At 48.4% G+C, this 24,585-nt stretch overlaps 1 protein-coding gene across 1 annotated transcript in view; it reads right to left on the reverse strand.

The window, feature by feature from the left end:
* LOC122542118 (ras-related protein R-Ras2-like) overlaps window positions 1-12,140 on the reverse strand; it is a 45,275-nt gene extending 33,135 nt beyond the window's left edge. The window contains exon 1 of the mRNA XM_043679506.2: window positions 11,941-12,140. Coding sequence (XP_043535441.1) covers window positions 11,941-12,039 — 99 coding nt within the window. The 5' untranslated portion in view covers window positions 12,040-12,140. The remainder of the gene's footprint in view (window positions 1-11,940) is intronic.
* Window positions 12,141-24,585: the final 12,445 nt, after the last annotated feature.

Below are 24,585 nucleotides of genomic sequence, written 5' to 3' on the forward strand. Positions count from 1 at the left end.
TTGTTTTCAATGTAAATACCTGACCCTCATTTGAGTGTAAATGGAGTTCCCCATGACCAAAGGCTCAATGGCCAGACGGTACGGACTTTTAAAAAAGATAACCAGGAGGTGTGCAATTGAGGAAATACAATTTTATATAATAATAAATGGTTAGGACCTGCCTGAGATACAAATTCAACCTTTGAATTCAAATAGGCATTGGATAAATATTTTTAAAAAGGAAAAATGTTGCAGAGAAAGGTTTTCAAAAGCACTGCAGATTCTAATGAAGGGGCACTGCCCTTCCCTGGTGTCTTGTCCCTTAGCCTAGAAGCCCATGTCATGCTTGTAGCATCCATGCATCTCACTGTCTCGGTGGAGAGGCGACACTAAAAGACCGGGCTGTCTGGACTGAGACTCAAAACCATCTCCTTCCAACTTAGGCAGGATTGCTTCAATGAGTCAAAGCTCACTCTCACCTGGAGAACTCCACATGCCGCCAATTAACAGACCCAACATAAATGCAAGGTCTAGGAGGAGGCCATTCAGCCCCTCAAGTCTGTTCTACTATTCAATAAAATTATTGCTGATCCCATTACAGCCTTAACTTCATTTTCCGACCTACACCAACCCCCGTATCCCTCAAGTCCTTCGTAACTCAAATCTGTTCAGCTCAAATGATTCCATCTCCACTGCTGTCAATGGTAGAATATTCTGGATATTCATGACCCTCCAAAAAGAGGGTCATGCTTATTGTATGTGCTTACAGATCCATCGACCTGGACCCAATATACCGACCACTGCAGTGGACAGCTGGAACTGACAACCGGAAGCAGCAGATTCAAACCACTACAAATGCCAGAGGAAAGATCACAGAAGTGCTTCACAGGAGGCTCCAAGCACGAAGGATGTCACCTAGACAGGGGACGAAACGTCTGCAACACAAATTCCCAGCTCGACGACCAGAACCACAACAACGAGCACCCCAACTACAAATCTTCTCACAGACTTTGATACATCACTTCATCTGTCAAACCCCACTCAAACCTTATGCAAGTACACTTCTCACTCAAATGCTCATGAATTTAGGTCCGAATGTTCCTCAAGTCTCTCATACATCTAGAATCTCTGTGTCAACTCTTGTATGAATCAATCCCAAAGTCCACAACCCTACCTTCCCAATCAATGGTTTTTCACACTCCAGTTCATAAACACATAGTAAAGTGTAACATTCACAAACTTCCAGGTTTTCAGAAATAAATATTAAATAAAAAGGCCCATATTTGTGGATACTATTTCTTCTTTCATACACGGGATTCATAACACTGGGAACTAATGAAACCCGTTCACAAGCAGGCATCCTGAGAGACACAGACACTGAGAAATCAAACAGTTGCCCTGCAAACATCTTCAATATGGGAGCTTCCCTAAAGATTGACCCTAAACAATAGACCATGTCTCACTGCAGTATAACCTGTCACTTTCCAATCTAAGCGCTCTGGAGCGCAGTCAGTTCCTAAACCTCGAGCTGGAGATTGGCATGAGGCAATGATGCCCATTTAACAAGCCAGCACAGGCGTAATGAGCTGAGTGACCTCTTTCCACACCAATAAACCTCCATCACCTGGACAGCAATAAACGCACCCCCCACCCTTGCGTGGACAGTCACAAACGAGACAGCGAGAGCCAATTCCCACATTCAGTAAACAGATGCTCAACATTCAGGAATCTCCCAACAATTAATATTCCCAAGGGCAGGAATGGGCTTCCAAACAAAGAGGTACTCAAGCAGACTGTCTGCATCATTACCATCAAATACTTCAAGTTGACAAATAAGAAGAGATGAGTGAGAGGGTGAGAGAGAAGAAGTGAGTGAGAAAAAAGTGAATGAGAGAGAGCACGAGTGAGTGAGTGACTGAGAAACTTTGGCCACAGTGTTTGAAGTCTCCATTCTGACTAACTATTTGTTTACATCATACATCTAAAAATAAAGCTCATCTCAGGCTCAGAGAGGGAGATAAACAGCTCAGTCAAAAGGCTCCACAATTTATCGCAACCTCCCGACTGGGAGAATTCTGCTGACTTTACGCACACCCACCCACTTCCCAAACAAGGAAACAAAAGGGGAATCATTTTCAAAATACAGGAAATAGTTGAATTCTCCCATCACTGGGCACAGCGTTACAGACTGATACACTTAGTGGGTCTGAAGTATGGACAGCTGCAAATATAGGAAGGTAACAGCTTCATTGGGTTACAGGCCCAACTGGGTATCAGAGGAAGTGAGTGTTGAACTCTGGTCAAGTAGAGACCCGTGAGGAGTGGTACCAAATCGTTCTGAACTACAGTCACTATCCACAGCATTGTAACTATCAGCTACTGCTGCACCTTCAGACAGTGAGAACAAAAGGTCAACAAGATCCCAGATTAAAACTGCATTTAAAACAAAAAAAATCAGAGCACAAAGAGTCAGCTCAACCCAAGATGACATCTCTTACCAGAGGGACAACACCATTGCAGCCCCAGTGATTAACTGTCAGGATGTGGGCAACATTGACAAGACTGGCATTAATCACACATCCCTAACTGCCCTGCGAAACATTCATCTTCCACCAAACATTCATACAAATTCTTAAAAACGTGTTGCTGGAAAAGCGCAGCAGGTCAGGCAGCATCAAAGGAGAAGGAGAATCGACGTTTCGGGCAGGAGCCCTTCTTCAGGAATGAGGAGGCCAAGCAGGTTAAGATAAAAGGTAGGGAGGAGGGACTTGGGGGAGGGGCGTTGGGAATGCGATAGGTGGAAGGAGGTTAAGGTGAGGGTGATAGGCTGGAGAGGGGGTGGGGGCGGAGAGGTCGGGAAGAAGATTTCAAGTCAAGAAGGCGGTGCTGAGTCTGAGGGTTGGGACTGAGATAAGGTGGGGGGGGGGGAGGGGAAATGAGAAAGCTGGAGAAATCTGAGTTCATCCCTTGAGGTTGGAGGGTTCCTAGGCGGAAGATGAGGTGCTCTTCCTCCAGGCGTTGTGTTGCCATGGTCTGGCGATGGAGGAGGCCAAGGACCTGCATGACCTTGGCGGAGTGGGAGGGGGGAGTTAAACTGTTTAGCCATGGGGCGGTTGGGTTGGTTGGTGCGGGTGTCCCAGAGGTGTTCTCTGAAACGTTCCGCAAGTAGGCGGCCTGTCTCCCCAATGTATAGGAAGCCACATCGGGTTCAGTGGATGCAGTAAATGATGTGTGTGGAGGTGCAGGTGAATTTCTGATGGATATGGAAGAATCCCTTGGCCTTGGAGGGAAGTGAGGGGGGAGGTGTGGGCGTAAGTTTTGCATTTTTTGCGGTTGCAGGGAAAGGTGGCAGGAGTGGAGGTTGGGTTGGTGGGGGGTGTGGATCTGACAAGGGAGTCGCGGAGGGAGTGGTCTTTCTGGAACCCTGATAGGGGTGGGGAGGGAAATATATCCTTGGTGGTGGGGTCCGTTTGGAGGTGGCGGAAATTACGAAAGATGAACTACTGTCACTATCCACAGCATTGTAACTATCAGCCTCCTATACATTGGGGAGACAGGCCTCCTACTTGCGGAACGTTTCAGAGAACACCTCTGGGACACCCGCACCAACCAACCCAACCGCCCCATGGCTGAACACTTCAACTCCCCCTCCCACTCCGCCAAGGACATGCAGGTCCTTGGCCTCCTCCATCGCCAGACCATGGCAACACGACGCCTGGAGGAAGAGCACCTCATCTTCCGCCTAGGAACCCTCCAACCACAAGGGATGAATGCAGATTTCTCCAGCTTCATTTCCCCTCCCCCACCTTTTCTCAGTCCCAACCCTCAGACTCAGCACCGCCTTCTTGACCTGCAATCTTCTTCCCGACCTCTCCGCCCCCACCCCCTCTCCGGCCTATCACCCTCACCTTAACCTCCTTCCACCTATCGCATTCCCAACGCCCCTCCTCCCTACCTTTTATCTTAGCCTGCTTGGCACACCCTCCTTATTCCTGAAGGGTTTATGCTCGAAACGTCCAATCTCCTGTTCCTTTGATGCTGCCTGACCTGCTGCGCTTTTCCAGCAACACATTTTTAAGCTCTGATCCCCAGCATCTGCAGTCCTCACTTTCTTCATTCGTTCTAATTCAACTGATTGAGCTCCTGCTAGAGGATAGTTGGGAGTCAATCAGGTTGGTGTGGGACTGGAGTCACATATAGGCCCAGAACCAGGCTTCCCTCTTTCCAAATAAAAATAAACAGCATTACTGTTGACAGGTTCAGGATGGATAGGCAAGGTTTAGAAGAACATGGGACAAGTGCAAGGAAATAGGGTTAGTGTGAATGGACATTTTGACCAGCATGGACCAGTTTGGGCCAAAGGGCCTGTCTCCGTGCTGTAGCACTCTATACTGGATGCCCAGGTTTGTTTCATAAATGTGAAAAAACAAATTATTTCCAAATTTTGGAAACTCAACTGAAATTCAAACCCAACACGAGCAATGTTCTCATTTCCTGTCAATCACCAGATTGTTGCTCACCAGTTTCCTAGGCAACGGCCCCCAAAGCTTCAGATTAGCATCGCTCTGCTCCAAACTGCCCACAGTAGGGGTCGGAGGTGACCTGGTATACGCTGACCACATCTTCCTGAGCCAAGACGTCAGGACTCTCACTCCCCCATTGGCCACTTCTGCTACCTATCGTACACACCAGATGTCCAGCCAAGAACAAGGCCAACCATGACTCAGCAAACAGCTCGCTGACTTTGGAGTCAGAGGAGTTAGGAGTTCAAACCCCCAATCCTGGACAGGAGCACAAAACGCAGTGCCAGTACTATCTTCCAGATAGGACTTTGAGCCGTGGCTGGATCTGCCCTCTCAAGTAGCACAACAGATCCCACAGCCACTGCTTTGAAAGGGGAGGCACGGTGGCTCAGTGGTTAGCACTGCTGGCACCAGGGTCCCAGGTTCAATTCCAGCCTGAGGCAACTGTCTGTGTGGAGTTTGCACATTCTCCCAGTGTCTGCGTGGGTTTTCTCCAGGTGCTCCGGTTTCCTCCCACAATCCAAAAATGTGCAGGTCGGGTGAATTGGCCATGCTAAATTGCCCATAGTGTTAGGTACATTAGTTAGAGGGAAATGGGACTGGGTGGGTTACTCTTCGGAGGGTTGGTGTGGACTTGTTGGGCTGAAGGGCCTGTTTCCACACTGTAGGGAATCTAATCTAAACCCAACATCATTAAAAGCAAATCATAAAAAACATAGAACATTCCAGCGGAGTACAGGCCCTTCAGCCCCCGATGGTGCACTGACCTGTGAAACCAATCTGAAGCCCATCTAACCTACACTACTCCATTCTCGTCCATATGCCAATCCAATAACCATTTAAATGCCTGTAAAGTTGGCAAGTCCACAACTGTTGCAGGCAGTGCATTCCACGTCCCTACTACTCGGAGTAAAGAACCTCTGACATCTGCCCTATACCTATCACCCCTAAATTTGAAGCTAGCCATCACCATCAGAGGGAAAAGGATCACACCGTCCAACCAATCTAACCCTTTGATTATCTTATATGTCTCAATTAAGTCACCTCTCAAACTTCTAACGAAAACAGCCTCAAGTCCCTCAGCCTTTCCTCGTAAGACCTTCCCTCCATACTAGGCAACATCCTAGTAAATCTCCTCTGCATCCTTTCCAAAGCTTTCACATCCTTCCTACGATGTGGTGACCAGAACTGCATACAATACTCAAAAAAGGTCTTAGCGGGTTTTGAGAAGATTTCTAGCTCAGGTTGAGGTTCTGGATGTAGGTTTGCTCGCTGAGCTGGAAGGCTCATTTCCAGACGTTTCGTCACTTTACTAGGTAACACCTTTGGTAGGTCTTAGGGCAAAGCACTGCTGATGATTCCTGCTTTCTATTTATGTGTTTGGGTTTCTTTGGGTTAGTGATGTCAAAACAACACGACCTCTCTGACTAGTATCCTTACATACAGATAAGGAAGGATACCACTTCGTGGGGACAACACATCCATCCTAGGACAAGCCAAACAGAGACAAGCACGAGAATTCCTAGAAGCATGGCATTCCAACCGGAACTCTATCAAATAACACATGGGGTTAGACCCCATCTACCACCGCGAGAAAAGAACCGGCACAGACATCACCACAGGAAATGACATCCACAGACCCAAAGAAACCCAAACATATAAATAGGAAACAGGAATCATCAGCATTGCTTTGCCCAGAGGCCCACTGAAGGTGTTACCTAGTAGGGTAACGAAATGACTGGAAATGAGCCTTACAGCTCAGCAAGCAACCCTACATCCACAATACTCAAAGGTGCAGGCACATGGCTCCTGTTAGCTGCTTGTGGTGCTCCCTGTGCCCACAAACCAGATGCTGGGTTTTCTACATCACACATCAATAGAGGGTTCCCCATTGGCAGGGAACCACTTGGGACTCACCCAGGGTGGGAAGAGGTGCTACGGAAATATAAATTCTTTCTTGACAGACTGACGATTTCTACAGACAGATAGCAGTCTAACAACTGGGCAAAGCAACCTTATACCCCACCACATATTCCTCCCACAAAAAGTGAATTGAAAACAGGAATCGGTAGTTACAATCGACTATTGGCACACATTATGGCACAAGTCTAGGACTGGTGGGATTTGAAAACCTGGAACTTCTAGGTCAGAGGCAGGACACTTCCAGAGATAAGAGACCCTTGAACTGAGGGAGTGAACCTGGAATAACAGACAGGAGAAGATCAGCTCGGGACCAGGCAAAGAACAGCTGAAGCACTGTGGTAAAAGCAAATACTGCAGATGCTGGAAATCTGCAATAAACAGAGAGTGTGTTGGAGAAACTTGGCAAATCTGGCAGCACATGTGGAGACAGAAAGAAAACAGGGTCCATGTTAAGTTTGGTATGACTTGTCTGCCGACTCAGCTCTGTGGGAATGAAGGAAAGTCATACCAAACTGGAAAATTAACTGTTTCTCTCTCTGCAGACTGACTTTCTCCAGCAATTTCTCTCTTTTGTAAACACTTCTGTATTTGGGGTTGTCTTAAACTCAGGTTGGTTGTCCTGTGAACTCTTGACACAAACACCTCAGAGGTCTAATCCCACAGATTACTTTCGCTCCCCTCCCCCCAGCCTGCACATCCCTGGACACTATGGGGAATTTAATGTGGCCAATCCACCACAACCAGCACATCTTTGGACTGTGGGAGGAAACAGGAGCACCTGGAGGAAACCCACACAGACACGGGGAGATTATGCAAAATCCACACAGATAGTCGCCCAGAGGGTGGAATCGAACCTGGGTCCCTAAGCAACTGCAGCGCCCAAAGTATCAACAGGATTGCCTGACTAGGAGGGATCACAATGATAGAGAAGCACATGGATGGATTTTGCAACAAGTTGAAAGTTTAAGAATGCATTCAGTCCAGGAGTAACATCAGTCTGCAAACCAGCGGCTGAGAAATTAAGCAGATTTGATCCATGTTAACCCTGCTCTTTATGCATCCACAAGATGAGGGCATCGCTGCCTATCCTAATTGCCCAGAGGGCAGTTAAGAGTCAACCCCATTGCTGTAGATCTGGAGTTCATATGTAGGCCAGACCAAGTAAGGACGGCAGTTTCCTTCCCTGTAGGACATTAGTGAAGCAGATGGGGTTTCCAACAATTGAGAACAGTAGTAGAATCATCGATAGACTCTTAACTCCAGATTTATTTTCATTGAATTCAAATTCCACTATCTGTTGTGGTGGGATTTGAACCTGGGTCACTGGTGCATTATTAATCCAGAGGGCCGAGTGGTCTCAAGATAAAACCATTAGGCTATTAACTCCCATCATCTTTGGGGAAGGCATCTCCAGCCCCAATTGTTGTAATCACAACATTAGTAGGGAGAGCGCATTGGGGAGAGGGGTGAGTATATGGTGGGGGTGGGAAAAGGAGGGGAAGAAAAAGAGAGAAAGGGAGGGTGGTGCTGGGGATGGGAGAGGGGGGAGGGGGAAGCAGCAGTGCCAAATCCTGCTATCACTATTTTTCAGTTTAAAAAAAAAAATCACTCAACACCAGATTATAGTCCAACTGGTTTATTTGGAAACACTAGCTTTCGGAGTGCTGCTCTTTCATCACTTAGATGTGGAGCAGGATCACAAGACACAGAATTTATAACAAAAGTTTATCATTTCAGTTGCATGACACGGATCTTTTGCTGTAAATTCTGCATCTTGTGATCCTGCTCCACAGCTACCTGATGAAGGGGCAGCGCTCCGAAAGCTAGTGCTTCCAAATAAACCTGCTGGACTACAACCTGTGATTTTAAAACTTTGTACACCCCAGTCTAACACTGGCTCCTCCACATCATAGCTACCATTTTTCAGATAATCACTTCAATGACCGGTCTGTAATATCTCAGACCTTCATGCCCAGAGCTGTAGAGATTAAAAGTGCCTGTTACATTGTGCCAGACGAGCCTACACTGAGTTCGAGAGCAGCACCACCATTTCCCTGAGCAACTTGTTCCACCACAGAGCAGCTCCCGGTGATCATCTGCTCGGTGTTCCAGCTCCAGGTTTGTTTGGAAACTACCAGCGAATCCCCACCCAAGCCTGACCTCCGAACCCAGTCCCTGGAATTTTACCAACTGTGACGGGATTTAGGCCGAGATCCTGAATGGGTCAAGGGTCGCAGCAAGGCTGACCCCACTCTGTGTGTACACACACACACACTTTATCATTCAAAAATAACAAAAAAAAAAGCCACGCAGCAAAAACAGGAAATGTGCAGCGGTTCTGAAAGTGAGGCAAGGGCTGGCCGGGCGGAGACAGTCCCCTCGGAGCGATTCTCAGTTTTCAAGAGGTTTTCTGCAACTTGAACTGGAGATAATCACCGCTTCAGAAACACGAAAACAAGGGGGAAGAGAAAGAGAGAGAGAGAGAAAAACAAAAAAAAACTTTACATCCCTGGCTCCCCACCCAAAGAATGTGAAACCTGCCGGTTCTCGCTTTAATTGCTCCACAACATCCTGTGTTGCCAGACGTCATAACAGATCACTTAGTCTGCCCTGGTCTCACCTACATTCCTGCACTCAGTTCCATGGATAACAGAGCTCGTGTATTAGTTGGGAGACAGTGAAATCAAACTAGAATTAAAAAATCACCCACCACCAGGTTATAGTCCAAAGGGTTTATTTGGAAGCACTAGATTAGATTAGATTAGATTACTTACAGTGTGGAAACAGGCCCTTCGGCCCAACAAGTCCACACCGCCCCTCCGAAGCGCAACCCACCCATACATTTACCCCTTACCTAACACTACAGGCAATTTAGCATGGCCAATTCACCTGACCCCTGCACATTTTTGGACTGTGGGAGGAAACCGGAGCACCCGGAGGAAACCCACGCAGACACGGGGAGAACGTGCAAACTCCACACAGTCAGTCGCCTGAGGCGGGAATTGAACCCGGGTCTCTGGCGCTGTGAGGCAGCAGTGCTAACCACTGTGCCACCGTGCCACCCACTAGCTTTCAGAGCACTGCTCCTTCATCAGGTAGATGTGGAACAGGATCATGAGAGATAGCAAAAGATGATCATTTCAGTTGCACGACACTATGATCATTTGCTGTAAACTCTGTCTCATGATCCTGCTCCACAATCACCTGAAGGAGCAGCGTTTCCGAAAGCTAGTGCTTCCAAATCAAGCACTATAACCTGGTGTTGAGAGATTTTAAATTTTGCTCACCCCAGTCCAACACCTCGTCAAACTAGAATTGATTTAGCAGCCCCTCAGGCAACAACAACTTGCATTTATTTAGCACCTCCAGCTGAGAAAAGAAAACGCTGGGGAGGGAAGTGTTTCAATCATCAAACAAAATTTGACATCATCTTACCAGACTCGAGGTCAGGACAGATGACTAAAAGCTCTGAAGGAGGAACACCGGACTCGAAACGTTAACTCCGCTTTCTCTCTCCACAGACACTGCCAGGCCTGCTGAGTTTCTCCAGCACTCTCTGGTTTTGTTTCAGATTTCCTGTGCTTGGTTTGGTGACCAAAAGCTCAGTCAGGTCATAGGGAGGTTTTGAAGGGGAGAGACAGACAGACAGACAGACAGAGAGACAGACAGACAGACAGACAGACAGACAGAGAGACAGACAGAGAGACAGACAGACAGAGAGACAGAGAGACAGACAGAGAGACAGACAGAGAGACAGACAGAGAGACAGACAGAGAGACAGACAGAGAGACAGACACAGACAGACACAGACAGACAGACAGACAGACAGACAGACAGACAGACAGACAGACAGACAGACAGAGAGACAGAGAGACAGAGAGACAGAGAGACAGACAGACAGACAGACAGACAGACAGACAGACAGGTTGTGCAAGAGAGCTGAAGGTGGTGCCTCCCACACCTTTACCCATCCTCAAGCTATTTCTAAGCATAGCTGCTACCCTGACAGACTGGGCGGGCAGGGGGGTGGGGGGTGTTGTCAGAGTGGGCTCAAATCTATTGTAACTCAGATAGATCTCCATGGCTTATATTGAGATCAGCGAGCAGCAACAGCCCCACACACTTGGCAGTCTCGACCCCCACTACTTTGGGAAACCCTGGCTTAAAATAAAATCACCATTTCAGAAACGTAGAAGATAGGAATAGGCCATTCAGCCCCCTCAAGCCTGCTAACCCACTCAACATGATCACCGCTGACCATCGAGCTCAATACCCTAATCCTGTCCTCTCCCTTCAGTCACAAGTGCTATATCTATCTTCCTGCTGAAATCACATTACAGTTTGGCCTCAACTGCTTTCTGTGGGAGAGAATTCCCCAGGCTCCCCACTCTCTGGGTGAAGACATTCCTCCTCATCCCAGTCCCAAATGGTTTGCCTCTTATCCTCTGGTTCTGAACTCCCCAGTCATCAGGAACACCCTTCCTGTGTTTACCCGGTCTACTCCAGGTAGAATTTTCTAGGTTTTGATGAGATCCTCCACCACCATCCCCACCTCAATCCTTCTCAACTCCAGTGAATAGAATCCTAACTGACTCTCTCTCTCTCTCCCCTGAACAGTCAGTCCTGCCACCCTCAAGAATCAACTTGGTAAACCTTTGTTGTACTCCCTCTATAGCAAGAACATTCTTCCTGAGTTAAGGACGACAAAACTGCACACAACATTACGAACCGATGAAGAAAAAAAAACAGGGATCCACAAGAGACCAGAACTGGAGGGACACAGGAGAGCGATAAAGTTGGAAAAGGTTACAGAGACAGTTTTACATCTCCAACTCTGGGCCACTGAATGCCAGCTAGAATATGATGGTACACCACCCAGTCAAATCCCCACATAACATCAGGAACCGCTCACTGCGACAGTTTGAGTTAAATTACCAAATATACTCTTTCTTTAATAAAAAAACAAGTTTGCACAGGGCATCCAGAAAGTAGAGAACAGCGTTGTCAAACACACACACAGAACAATTCAAACCACTAACCTCACTAAATCATCCTCCTGCTCCTTCACAAACCAATCTGACCACAGTTAAAATAATTTTTTAAAACGTCACTTTGTCACCCTGAATCAGAGAACGAATCCTAAATTAAAGATCAAAACTCACCTCCCACTTGCAGAGGGACGAAAAATAATTGGATTTTTTTTTGCTGGTTTTAAAAACCCTCAGAGCCCACAAGAGGAGCTGGAACCCTTCAGAGAAAATGTAAATCCCCATCCCAGATAGTCAAGATCATTAACTTCATCAGTAATAAGCTGAATTATATAGATTTGTTCGTTTGTTTTTAAGAAAGTGAGTCTGGACCAGCTGAGGCATGACACTGTAGATCAGGAGTACTCAGAACACGGGCGGGTCTCTTTCCTCCGGCGCTAGTGAACTTATGTGAAAGTTTTCTAAAAAGTTTGTCCAAACTTTTTTTTCCTTGGTGTCTGTCTGCGCTCGGCGCGGCGCCCAGTTACCTGGATGAACTGAATAGTGAGAGCACTCTTGCCGACCCCACCGCCTCCCACTACGACCAGCTTGTATTTTTCCTGAGGACTGCTGTCTTTACCGCTCATCCTGCCGGCTGTTACAGCGAGAACTGCAAATGAGGAACCGAGCAAGCGAGCCGGCTGCTTACACTGGGGCTGGACTCAGCCTCGAATTCCGGCGTCCTCCCCTGACTAATCGCTGTTAATCTAGGCACATCCTAGTCTATGAATATTTATTGAGTTTTAGCTCCAGTCACTTCCCTTATTTGGTGAGCTTCTCAGTGACAAGGCCAAAAGGTTCTTTCTGGGTCCTAAAGAACCCAACTGTAGCTAAACCAGAAACCAAAACAGTGGAGACTCACCCAGACTCCAAACTTTAGCTTGCTCTCTATGTCTCGAATTCAGGAAAAAAGGAGGGGAACACGCCCCCCTCTACATCAAAGGAGCTGTGGTTGAGGTCCTCAAAGTCCTCAGGAGTGATGATAGCCTGTTCTGGACTTCCCACATAGACGTGACTGTCAGGAAGGCACAACAATGCCTCTTCTTCCTCAAGAGGCTCAAAAAATCCAACATGTCCATAAAGACCCTCACAAACTTCCACAGATACACCATTGAGAGCATACTGCCTGAGTGTATCACGGCCTAATACAGCAACTGCTCTGCCCAAGACCGTAAGAAACTACAGAAGGTGGTGTGCCCAGCCCAGGACCATCACAGAAGCCAACCTCCCATCCATGGACTCCATTTACACTTCTCACTGCTGTGGAAAGGCAATCAACATCATCAAAGACCCCTCCCACCCCGGTAATGATCTCCTACAACCTCTTCCATAAAGCAGAAGATATAGAAGCCTGAACACACACACAAACAGGTTCAGGAACAGCTTCTTCCCTGCTGTTATTAAACTGATGAATGGACTCTCTACATTAGAGTGATGCACTTATTAATGTTGATCTTGCCTAGCACACATCCTTTGTAGTGTAAGATAAGATTCCCTACAGTGTGGAAACAGGCCCTTCGGCCCAATAAGTCCACACCGACCCGCAGGAGTTGCAAAACCTGTGCCCACACCTCCTCCCTCACCTCCATCCAAGGCCCTAAAGGAGCCTTCCACATCCATCAATAAATCAAATCAATCTATCTCCGTGGTTGCTACTTGAACCAAAGAGCAAAACAGAAGTCACGAGACACCAAGTTATAGTCCAATAGGTTTATTTGAAACCACAAGCTTTTGGAGCATTGCCCCTTCACCAGATGAAATCACTTCAGCTGACAAAGGAGCAGCGCTCTGAAAGCTTGTGATTTCAAATAAATCTGTTGGACTATAACCTGGCGTCATGTGACTTCTGACTTTGCCCACCCTCAGTCCAACACCGGCACCTCCACAGTGAATGAACAAAATGGCGTTCACATCAGGAGTTCTGTGAGCCACTTTAGCTCCCCTGTTTCATGTTACAAGTTGCGGCTTCTTTGTACTGATTCTACAGAAAGAGCAGCCTCCTCAAAGGGGTCTACAGGATTACCTGTGTGCATTGGTGTGTGAATGAAAAGTGACCCATTGACAATTCTGCTCCTGTTTCTCCAATCCTGGAGTCACACAGTATTGAGTCACACATTTTGTCAATGTATGTGACTTGGAAAAGAGACACGGTGGCTGAGTGGTTAGCACTGCTGCCTCACCGCACCGGGGAACCAGGTTTGATTCTAGCCTCAGGTGACTGTAAGGAGTTTGCACATTCTCCCTGTGTCTGCGTGGGTTTCCTCCGGGTGCTCCGGTTTCCTCCCATAACCAAAGATTTGCAGGTTAGGGTGGATTGGCCGTGCTAAATTGCCCATAGTGTGCAGGGATGGGTAGATTAGGTGAATCAGTCAGGGGTAAATGTAGTGGAATGGGTCTGAGTGGGTTACTCTTCAAACGGTTGGTGTGGGCTTCTGGGGCTGAAGGGCCTGTTTCCACACTATAGGGATTGTTGGAATTTTATTGCTTTTATATAATGTCTTTCACAAGTTCAAGACACACGGGCGTCCTGCCAATGAAACTCTTCAGAAACGTATAATACCTGGGAAACCTGGCATCCAATTTGTGCACAGCAAGATCCCACTAACAGCAGTAATGGAAGGGTTTAAAATACTTGCGAAGTCTTCGGGTAAAAGTCACATACAAAACGATTACACTATACAAAGGAAAAAATGAATGAACCACCGATGCTGGAAATCTGAAACGAAAACACAAATTGCTGGAGAAACTCAGTAGGCCATCCAGCATTATTGGAGAGAGAAACAGAGTTAACGTTTCAGGTCCGATGACTCTTCTTCAGAACCAGTACACTGTATGTTGTTACTCAGTCTCTCTCTCTCTCTCTCTTCCTTCATTTATAGAGTCATAGAGATGTACAACACAGAAACAGACCCTTTGGTCCAACCCGTCCACGCCGACCAGATATCCCAACCCAATCTAGTCCCACCTGCCAGCACTTGGCCCATATCCTTCTAAACACTTCCTATTTGTATACCCATCCATTCCCATGCACAAAGCCATGTTGACTATCTCTAATTTGTTAGGTAAAAACAATGACTGCAGATGCTGGAAACCAGATTCTGGATTAGTGGTGCTGGAAGAGCACAGCAATTCAGGCAGCATCCGAGGACAGGCAAAATCGATGTTTCGGGCAAAAGCCCTTCATCAGGAATAAAGGCCATGTTATTAACCTCTTTCGCAGTTCATTCATTCTGTGTGTTTCGTTCCCCTATTCCTGTGCTGCTATTGCTGGAGAGCACTAAGACCCTGAGGGCAGCTGCATGTCTAGGGAGGTGCTGCATTGTTGGCATTCCTGCGGTATATGGATGAGGAAGTGATTCATTGCCCTTTCTGCCAATCAACCCCTTGTTTAATACAGTAACTTGAACACTCTGCCGCTTGGGTGGCTGAGGGGTTGAAGGAGTGGTGGTCAGGAGAGGCTGTGAGCTTATTATCTTCCTCAGTCACATGGTGGGGGAGTGGTCTGGGCACCAGTCAACAGCCTGCGAGTTTGGACAGGCCTGGCCTTAAACGGACGGAAGGATCAGAGGTTCAGAAAGTCTCTTAAAGCTGCACTGTGTTAGCCGTAACTCAGTGGCTAAAGCTCTCTTTGGCGAATCACAACCAGTGGGTCATGGGCCTGGAGTTCCACTCCACAGATAGGACCCCCGCATGCGAAATAGTGCAGGGACAGGGCTGCGAGGGGGCTGCACTTTTGGAGGTGCCTTCCCCCTGCCTGAGAAATTAAACTGAAGCCGAGTCTTCCTTCTTGGGAAGCTCCAAGGTGCTATTTGGAACACAGCAGGGATATTCTCCAAAGTTTTCCATCAACTAATGTCACCGAAATGTGACATCTGGGCATTAGAACTTGTTGGTTATGGGAGCTTGCTGTGCACAATAAGTATAAAAATCACACAACACCAGGTTATAGTCTATCAGGTTTAATTGGAAGCACACTAGCTTTCGGAGCGACGCTCCTTCATCAGGTGATTGTGGAGGGCTCGATCGTAACACAGAATTTATAGCAAAAAAGTAGCACAATAAGTGGCACCTGATCGCACGAGGAAAATCCCTAACCTAAGTACAACATGTAAACTGAATCAACTTCTGAAGCCCAGTGCCACACTTTGGGCAACAGCCTGGCCTCATTTGTGCACAGTGAGATCCCATAGACAGCAAATGAGATGGACGACTGGCCAAGTCTGTTTTTGATAAGGGAGATGATCCATTTAAAAAACATATGGCCCCTGATTGAAAGCTAACATGTTCACTTCTGTGTAATTGGAACCTGGCCCCAATGAATCACGAAATGTGGATTCTTCATGGTACTGAATCACACAGGAAGGTGCTGTCAGTAATCCCTGTGTTAACATTACTGATCCACGCCAAGTTGCAAAAACAGCACTACAATGTCCTATGTTAGAGAGAGAGAGAGAGAGAGGGAATAGTCTGACTCAGTCCCTACCTCCAAGTCAACCTCTAGAATGGCTTCAATCGATAGTATTTCAAAACAAGCACAATCACATTGAATTACAGAATAAACTGAAAGGGTTGAATGGCCTTTTCCTGTTCCTATGAGTAAAGGGAAAGTTTTCTCCAATCTATTTAGCCTTTGTTGACCAGCTCCTGGGTGACCATAGACTATGTAGTTCTTCCTGTTTCACAGTCCTCCTTTAAGATGCTCTTTAGAACTTACCTCTTTGACCCAACAGATTACCTACCCTAATATCTCCTTATCAGGTTTGGTAACAAGTTATGTCTGATTAGATTTCCGTCAAATAACTTGTAACATTTCACTGTGTTCAAGGTGCTACAGAATTACAGAATTGTTATGGCACTAAAGGTGGCCATTCAGCCCATCATGCCTGCCAGCCCTGGGTACCAGTATAACCGGCCCAGCTCCACTGTTGCCCCATTGACCTCTGCATTCGCCCAGTTAACTATTTTTACTCTGGATTGCCCTGTGCCTTTTTCCTCCATTTATCTTAACTCTTATACTATAATGACCCACTTTTCCCTAAACAGTCCCCTGCTCTCATGTGCCATGCTTAATCTACCCTGTTCCCAAGAACTGAGTCAGCAGAGTCTCCTCTGTTGTTGAACTGAGCACATATTGATGTACGTACACTGTTTTCCTCAACACCATCCAGGCATGCCCATCTCTTGCTGCTCTTTACAGCTATCTCAGCCTGAATTATGTAATTAAAGTCCCTCATTACAACTAATTTATAATGTTTGCAACTCTCTGTAATTTCTTTGCAAATGTTTGTTTTCATTCACTTGTGGAATGTGACTGTCACTGGCTGGGTCAGCATTTATTGCCCGTCCCTAGTTGCCCCTTGAGAAGATGGGGGCGAGCTGCCTTCTTGACCCGCTGCAGTCCATGTGCTGTGGGTAGACCCACAATGCCCTTAGGGAGGAATTTCCAGGATTTTGACCCAGTGACACTGAAGGAACGGTGATGTATTTCCAAGTCAGGATGGTGAGTAGCTCAGAGGAGAGCTTGCACATGGTGATGTTTCTGCATGGGGTGTTTGATTTTGAGTTTATTGTCACGTGCACTCAAGTACAGTGTATAATGAAAAGTGTATATTGTCACCACACAAGGAGTCATCATAGGTACAAGTACCTGGGTACAGAATCATAAGGACCAAGTAAAAAGAATAAAGTTAAACATTGCAGTAATTATAGTACAACGTAAAACATACAAAGTAAGTTTAAATGTTGCACATTATTTTCTAATTAAACCTAAGAAGGTCTGTAAAGAAATAAAGCTGGATGTTCAAGTCGTTCTTAACCAGCGGGACCACACTTCAAGGAATCACCTTGAGGTCGGAAGTCCATGCTGAAGCCACCCTGGGCCAAGAGACCGCCCATCCCAGGCCGAGAGATTGCCTCACCGGGTCAAATGACCACCCACACTGGGCAAAGAGACCGCTACACCGGGCCGAGAGTTTGGTTCACTGGGTCTGTGCCGAGTACATGGCCACGAGTCCGTGGCTGGGAAAAGAAAGAAGAGACAAGAAAGAAAAGAAACCCCAAAAGAGAAGAAATAAACGAGAGGAAACAGACTCAGCAGATGAGCTCTATATTCTGGATTAGTGGTGCTGGAAGAGCACAGCAGTTCAGGCAGCATCCAAGGAGCTTCGAAATCGACGTTTCGGGCAAAAGCCCTTCATCAGGAATAAAGGCAGTGAGCCTGGAGCGTGGAGAGATAAGCTAGAGGAGAGTGGGGGTGGGGAGAAAGTAGCATAGAGTACAATGGGTGAGTGGGGGAGGAGATGAAGGTGATAGGTCGGGGGGAGAGGGTGGAGTGGATAGGTGGAAAAGGAGATAGGCAGGTAGGACAAGTCCGGACGAGTCATGGGGACAGTGCTGAGCTGGAAGTTTAGAACCAGGGTGAGGTGGGGGAAGGGGAAATGAGGAAACTGTTGAAGTCCACATTGATGCCCTGGGGTTGAAGTGTTCGGAGGCAGAAGATGAGGCGTTCTTCCTCCAGGCGTCTGGTGGTGAGGGAGCGGTGGTGAAGGAGGCCCAGGACCTCCATGTCCTCGGCAGAGTGGGAGGGGGAGTTGAAATGTTGGGCCACGGGGTGGTGTGGTTGATTGGTGCGGGTGTCCCGGAGATGTTCCCTAAAGCGCTCTGCTGGGAGGCGCCCAGTCTCCCCAATGTAGAGGAGACCGCATCGGGAGCAACGGATACAATAAATGATATTAGTGGATGTGCAAGTAAAACTTTGATGGATGTGGAAGGCTCCTTTAGGGCCTTGGATAGAGGTGAGGGAGGAGGTGTGGGCGCAAGTTTTACAGTTCCTGCGGTGGCAGGGGAAAGTGCCAGGATGGGAGGGTGGGTTGTAGGGGGGCGTGGACCTGACCAGGTAGTCACTGAGGGAACGGTCTTTGCGGAAGGCGGAAAGGGGTGGGGAGGGAAATATATCCATGGTGGTGGGGTCTGTTTGGAGGTGGCGGAAATGTCGGCGGATGATTTGGTTTATGCAAAGGTTGGTAGGGTGGAAGGTGAGCACCAGAGGCGTTCTGTCCTTGTGGGGTGGGGTCTGAGGGCGGAGGTGCGGGATGTAGACGAGATGCGTTGGACGGCATCTTTAACCACGTGGGAAGGGAAATTGCGGTCTCTAAAGAAGGAGGCCATCTGGTGTGTTCTGTGGTGGAACTGGTCCTCATGGGAGCAGATCTGGTGGAGGCGGAGGAATTGGGAATACGGGATGGCATTTTTGCAAGAGGTAGGGTGGGAAGAGGTGTAATCCAGGTAGCTGTGGGAGTCGGTGGGTTTGTAAAAAATGTCAGTGTCAAGTCGGTCATCATTAATGGAGATGGAGAGGTCCAGGAAGGGGAGGGAAGTGTCAGAGATGGTCCAGGTAAATTTAAGGTCAGGGTGGAATGTGTTGCTGAAGTTGATGAATTGCTCAACCTCCTCGCGGAAGCATGAGGTGGCGCCAATGCAGTTATCAATGTAGCGGAGGAAGAGGTGGGGAGTGGTGCTGGTGTAACTACGGAAGATCAACTGCTCTACGTAGCCAACAAAGAGACAGGCATAGCTGGGGCCCATACGTGTGCCCATGGCTACCCCTTTGGTCTGGTGGAAGTGGGAGGATTCAAAGGAGAAATTGTTAAGGGTGAGGACCAGTTCGGCCAAACGAATGAGAGTGTCGGTGGAAGGGTTCTGTTGGGGACGTCTGGAGAGGAAAAAACAGAGGGCTTGGAGGCCCTGGTCATAGCAGATGGAGGTGTAGAGGGATTGGATATCCATGGTGAAGATGAGGCGTTGGGGGCCGGGGAAACGGAAGTCTTGGAGGAGGTGGAGGGCGTGGGTGGTGTCTCGAACGTATGTGGGGAGTTCCTGGACTAGGGGGGATAGGACAGTGTCGAGGTAGGTAGAGATGAGTTCAGTGGGGCAGGAGCATGCTGAGACAATGGGTCGGCCAGGGTGGTCAGGCTTGTGGATCTTGGGAAGGAGGTAGAACCGGGCAGTGTGGGGTTCCCGGACTATGAGGTTGGAAGCTGTGGGTGGGAGATCTCCTGAGGTGATGAGGTTCTGTATGGTCTGGCAGATGATGGTTTGGTGATGGCGGGTGGGGTCATGGTCGAGGGGACAGTAGGAAGAGGTGTCCTCAAGTTGATGTTTGGCTTCAGCGGTGTAGAGGTCAGTGCGCCAGACTACCACTGCGCCCCCTTTATCTGCTGGCTTGATGGTGAGGTTGGGATTGGAGCAGAGGGATTGGAGGGCTGCGCATTGTGAGGGTGAGAGGTTGGAGTGGGGGAGGGGGGTAGACAGGTTGAGGCAGTTAATGTCCCGGCGGCAGTTGGAAATGAAGAGGTCAAGGCCAGGTAATAGGCCAACGTGGGGTTATATGATGTGTCCTACTTCGCCGCCATTTTGAATTGACCTGCCCTTGTCCTTCTGAATAGAAGTGGTCATGGGTTTAGAAGGTCTTGTCTGAGGAGCTATAGTGAGTTTTTTTTAATTTCAAAAGTATACTTTATTCATAAAATTATTTTGATATCTATACAATTGGTGATGCCATTTCATATGTGAACATTGCATTTCTTTACATACAGAAAGCATTCGTATATACAAGTCTATGCTATTCAGCTCTTCTGCTGAGGCATCAGCGGAGCCCAATTACTGAATGGGCCCCCTGTTCTTTTTAGGCAGGCAGATGGTACACAGTGGTCTTTCCCCACCGCGCCTTGGCGACAGCTGCCCCAAGCTTCAGCTCGTCCCTCAACACGTAGACCTGGACCTTGGAATGTGCCAGTCTGCAACACTCAGTCGGGGTCAACTCCTTCAGCTGGAAGACCAACAGATTTCGGGAAGACCAAAGAGCATCTTTCATTGAGTTGATGATCCTCCAGGCACAGTTAATGTTCGTCTCGGTGTGCGTCCCGGGGAACAGGACGTAGAGCATGGAGTCCCACGTCACGGCGCTGCTTGGGACGAACCTCGACAAACACCACTGCATTCCTCTCCAGACTTCCTCTGCATAGGCACATTCCAGAAGGAGGTGTGTGACAGTCTCGTCCCCCCCGCAGCCGCTTCGAGGGCAGCGTGCGGTGCGGCAGAGAGTCCGGGCGTGCATAAAGGATCTCACAGGCAGAGCCCTTCTCACCACCAGCCAAGCCATGTCTTGGTGCTTGTTGGAAAGCTCTGGCGATGAGGCATTCTGCCAAATGGCTTTGACAGTCTGCTCAGGGAACCGCTCGACAAGATCAGCCCTCTCCTTTTCCCGAAGGGTCTCAAGGACACTACGTGCTGACCACTTCCTGATGGACTTGTGGTCAAAGGTGTTTTTCTTCATAAACTTCTCCACGAAGGACAGGTGATACGGAACGGTCCAACTACTCGGAGCGTTCCGCGGCAGCGAGGCCAGGCCCATCCTTCGCAACACCGGGGACAGGCAGAACCTCAGTACGTAGTGACACTTGGTGTTTGCGTACCGGGGATCCACGCACAGCTTGAGTTGTGCCATCAGGATGAGGGTGGCATTGGACGTGCTTTTTTCCCCGTTGCCCAGATCTTTGTACATTCTGCCCCTTCGGACCCGGTCCATCTTTGATCTCCATATAAAATGGAAGATGCCTGGGTGACTGCGGTGGCACAGGTTCTGGGAAGATGCTAGACCCATGCCACATATAACAACACTCACACCTGATGACCAGATTTTTTCCCGCGATGGAGAGCGACCGTTGCTCCCATCTGCCCAGTTTCTGCCTCACTTTGCTGATACGCTCCTCCCAAGACTTGGCGCACGCCCCAGCCCCTCTGAACCAAATACCCAGCACCTTCAGGTGGTCAGTCCTGACGGTGAAGGGGATCGAGGATTGGTCGGCCCAGTTCCCGAAGAGCATGGCCTCGCTCTTGCCTCGGTTGACCTTGGCCCCTGAGGCCCGTTTGAACTGGTCACATATGCGCATGAGTCTGCGCACGGACAGCGGATCCGAGCAGAAAACGGCGACGTCATCCATGTACAGAGAGGCCTTAACCTGCAGGCCCCCACTGCCAGGAATAGTCACCCCTCTCAGGCTCACATTCTTCCTGATGGACTCGGCAAATGGCTCTATGCAACACGCAAACAAGGCAGGAGAGAGAGGGTAGCCCTGCCTGACTCCAGATCTGACTGGGAAGCTATCTGATTCCCACCCGTTGATTGAGACTGCACTGACAATGTTGGTGTAGAGCAGTCTGATCCAATTGCAGATTCCCTCCCCAAAGCCCATTTTTGAGAGAACATCTCTCATATATGTTTGTGATAATCTGTCAAAGGCTTCCTCCTGGTCCAGGCTGATCAGGCAGGTGTCCAACCCTCTGTCCTGCACGTAGGCGATCATATCCCTGAGGAGTGAGAGACTCTCAGCGATCTTCCTGCCCGGCACAGCACAGGTTTGGTCAGGGTGAATCACCGACCCCAGAGCAGACCTGACCCAGTTGGCGATAACCTTTGACAACATTTTATAATCTACGTTTAATAGTGAGATTGTTCTCCAATTTCTAATTTCCTCCCTCTCCCCCTTCCGCTTGTAGATGAGGGTGATGATGCCTTTCCTCATGGATTCACTCATGGTACCTGCCCGAAGCATACTGACATACACATCCAACAGGTCCCGGCCAATCAAGTCCCACAGAGCGGAATAGAGTTCGACCGGTAAGTTGTCGCTTCCGGGAGTTTTATTCTTTTCGAAGGACTCGAGGGCCTTGGTCAGCTCGTCCAGAGATAGCGACTGGTCCAGCCTCTCCCGTGTTCTGTCGTCTAAGACCTCCGTGATAGAGGACAGGAACGACTGGGAGGCCGCGCTGTCGGTCGGTTTCACGTCATACAGACTGGCATAGAAGGATTTACTGATCCTCATGGAGTCAGCCTGAGCTGACATTACCGAGCCATCTTCTTCCTTCAAGCTGCTGAGCACGGAGCTCTCTTTGTGCACCTTCTGGAAGAAGAAACGTGAGCACGTCTCGTCCTGCTCCACGGAGCGGACCCTGGACCGGAAGATTATCTTGAAGGCTTCCGAGGCAAAGAGCGAGGCTTGCTGGCCCTTCACCTCCTTGAGGTCCTCCGTGACATCGACCCCCATCATCTGCAGCAGGAGCAGGTTCTGCATACTTTCCTGGAGCTGGGACAGTTTTCCCCGCCTCTCTCTCGCCTCCTGAACACCTTTGAGGATGAAGACCTCTTGATGTTCCCTTTTACTGTTTCCCACCAGTCCGCTGGAGACTCAAAGAGGGGCTTCACGGTTCTCCAACCTGTGTAATCCCTCTTGAGCTCCTCAATGTTTCCCAGGGTCAACAGCTTTGTGTTCAGCTTCCACGTTCCCTTACCAGCCCGCTGCTCATCCTGTAGGTGACAGTCGGCCAGCAGGAGGCAGTGGTCAGAGAAGAACACCGGCTTGACGACACACTGCTGCTGCTGAGCATTGGTGGTGGAGGGAGTCGGTGTTTGTTCTGCCACATCCTTCCCATTTCTACACCAAACAATGTAATTGCACCCTTTTGGTTCCTCAACTTCAACTAAATTGACTCTGTCATTGAACCCTCTGGAATATCCTGTTTCTGCAGAAAATCTCACAGGCACGAACAGTGCCCAGTAAGACAATTGATCACTTTCAGAAACAGTGCAGAAGTAGGACATGGTCAGGCAAATATGTTAATGGGATAGAACAGCCTACAATGTGACAAAAGCTCAAGGTATCTCTGGGGAATCCATTTAATCCAAATTCTGACAAGAAGACAATTATGTCAATGACACCTCACTAATTTAAAAGTTGATGCAGGGGCGAGTGTATATTATCAGATAGTGCACCGTGAAGGGGACTAATATACTGGCAGGGAGATTTGCTAGAGCTGCTCGGGAGGATTTAAACTCAAAGTTTGTGCGAAGATTTGTAGCTCGGGTGCTCGTTGTTGTGGTTCTGTTTGCCGAGCTGGAAGTTTTTGTTGCAAACGTTTCATCCCCTGGCTAGGCGACATCATCAGTGCTTGGGAGCCTCCTGCGAAGCACTTTTTTGATGTTTCTTCCGGTGTTTATAGTGGTCTGTCCCTGCCGCTTCCGGTTGTCAGTTTCAGCTGTCCGCTGTAGTGGTTGGTATATTGGGTCCAGGTCGATGTGTTTGTTGATGGAGTTTGTGGATGAATGCCATGCCTCTAGGAATTCCCTGGCTGTTCTCTGTCTGGCTTGCCCTATGATAGTAGTGTTGTCCCAGTCGAATTCATGTTGCTTGTTGTCTGCGTGTGTGGCTACTAAGGATAGCTGGTCGTGTCGTTTCGTGGCTAGTTGATGTTCATGTATGTGGATTGTTAGCTGTCTTCCTGTTTGTCCTATATAGTGTTTTCTGCACAAAACACTATATAGGACAAACAGGAAGACAGCTAACAATCCGCATACATGAACATCAACTAGCCACAAAACGACACGACCAGCTATCCTTAGTAGCCACACACGCAGACAACAAGCAACATGAATTCGACTGGGACAACACCACTATCATAGGGCAAGCCAGACAGAGAACAGCCAGGGAATTCCTAGAGGCATGGCATTCATCCACAAACTCCATCAACAAACACATCGACCTGGACCCAATATACCAACCACTACAGCGGACAGCTGAAACTGACAACCGGAAGCGGCAGGGACAGACCACTATAAACACCGGAGGAAACATCAAAGAAGTGCTTCGCAGGAGGATCCCAAGCACTGATGATGTCGCCTAGCCAGGGGACGAAACGTTTGCAACAAAAACTTCCAGCTCGGCGAACAGAACACAACAGGATTTAAACTCATAAGGTTGGGGGGGTAGGGGTGCAGGGGAATGGATGTGGTACCCAGGGGTACAGTGAGGAAAGAGATCAATCTGAGACTGGTACAGTTGAGAACAGAAGCGAATCAAACAGTCAGGGCAGGCAGGGACAAAGCAGAGAACAAGGTAGGACTGAAAAATTTAACAGCATTTACTTCAATGCAAAGGGCCTAACAGGGAAGGCAGATGAACTCAGGGCATGGTTAGGAACATGGGACTGAGATATCATAGCAATTACAGAAACATGGCTCAGAGATGGACAGGACAGGAAGCTTAATGCTCCAGGATACAAATGCTACAGGAATGATA

Source organism: Chiloscyllium plagiosum, unplaced genomic scaffold (genome assembly GCF_037043375.1).
Source record: "Chiloscyllium plagiosum isolate Xiang-an unplaced genomic scaffold, Cpla_swu_hap1 HiC_scaffold_33, whole genome shotgun sequence".
Taxonomy (NCBI): Eukaryota; Metazoa; Chordata; class Chondrichthyes; order Orectolobiformes; family Hemiscylliidae; genus Chiloscyllium; species Chiloscyllium plagiosum.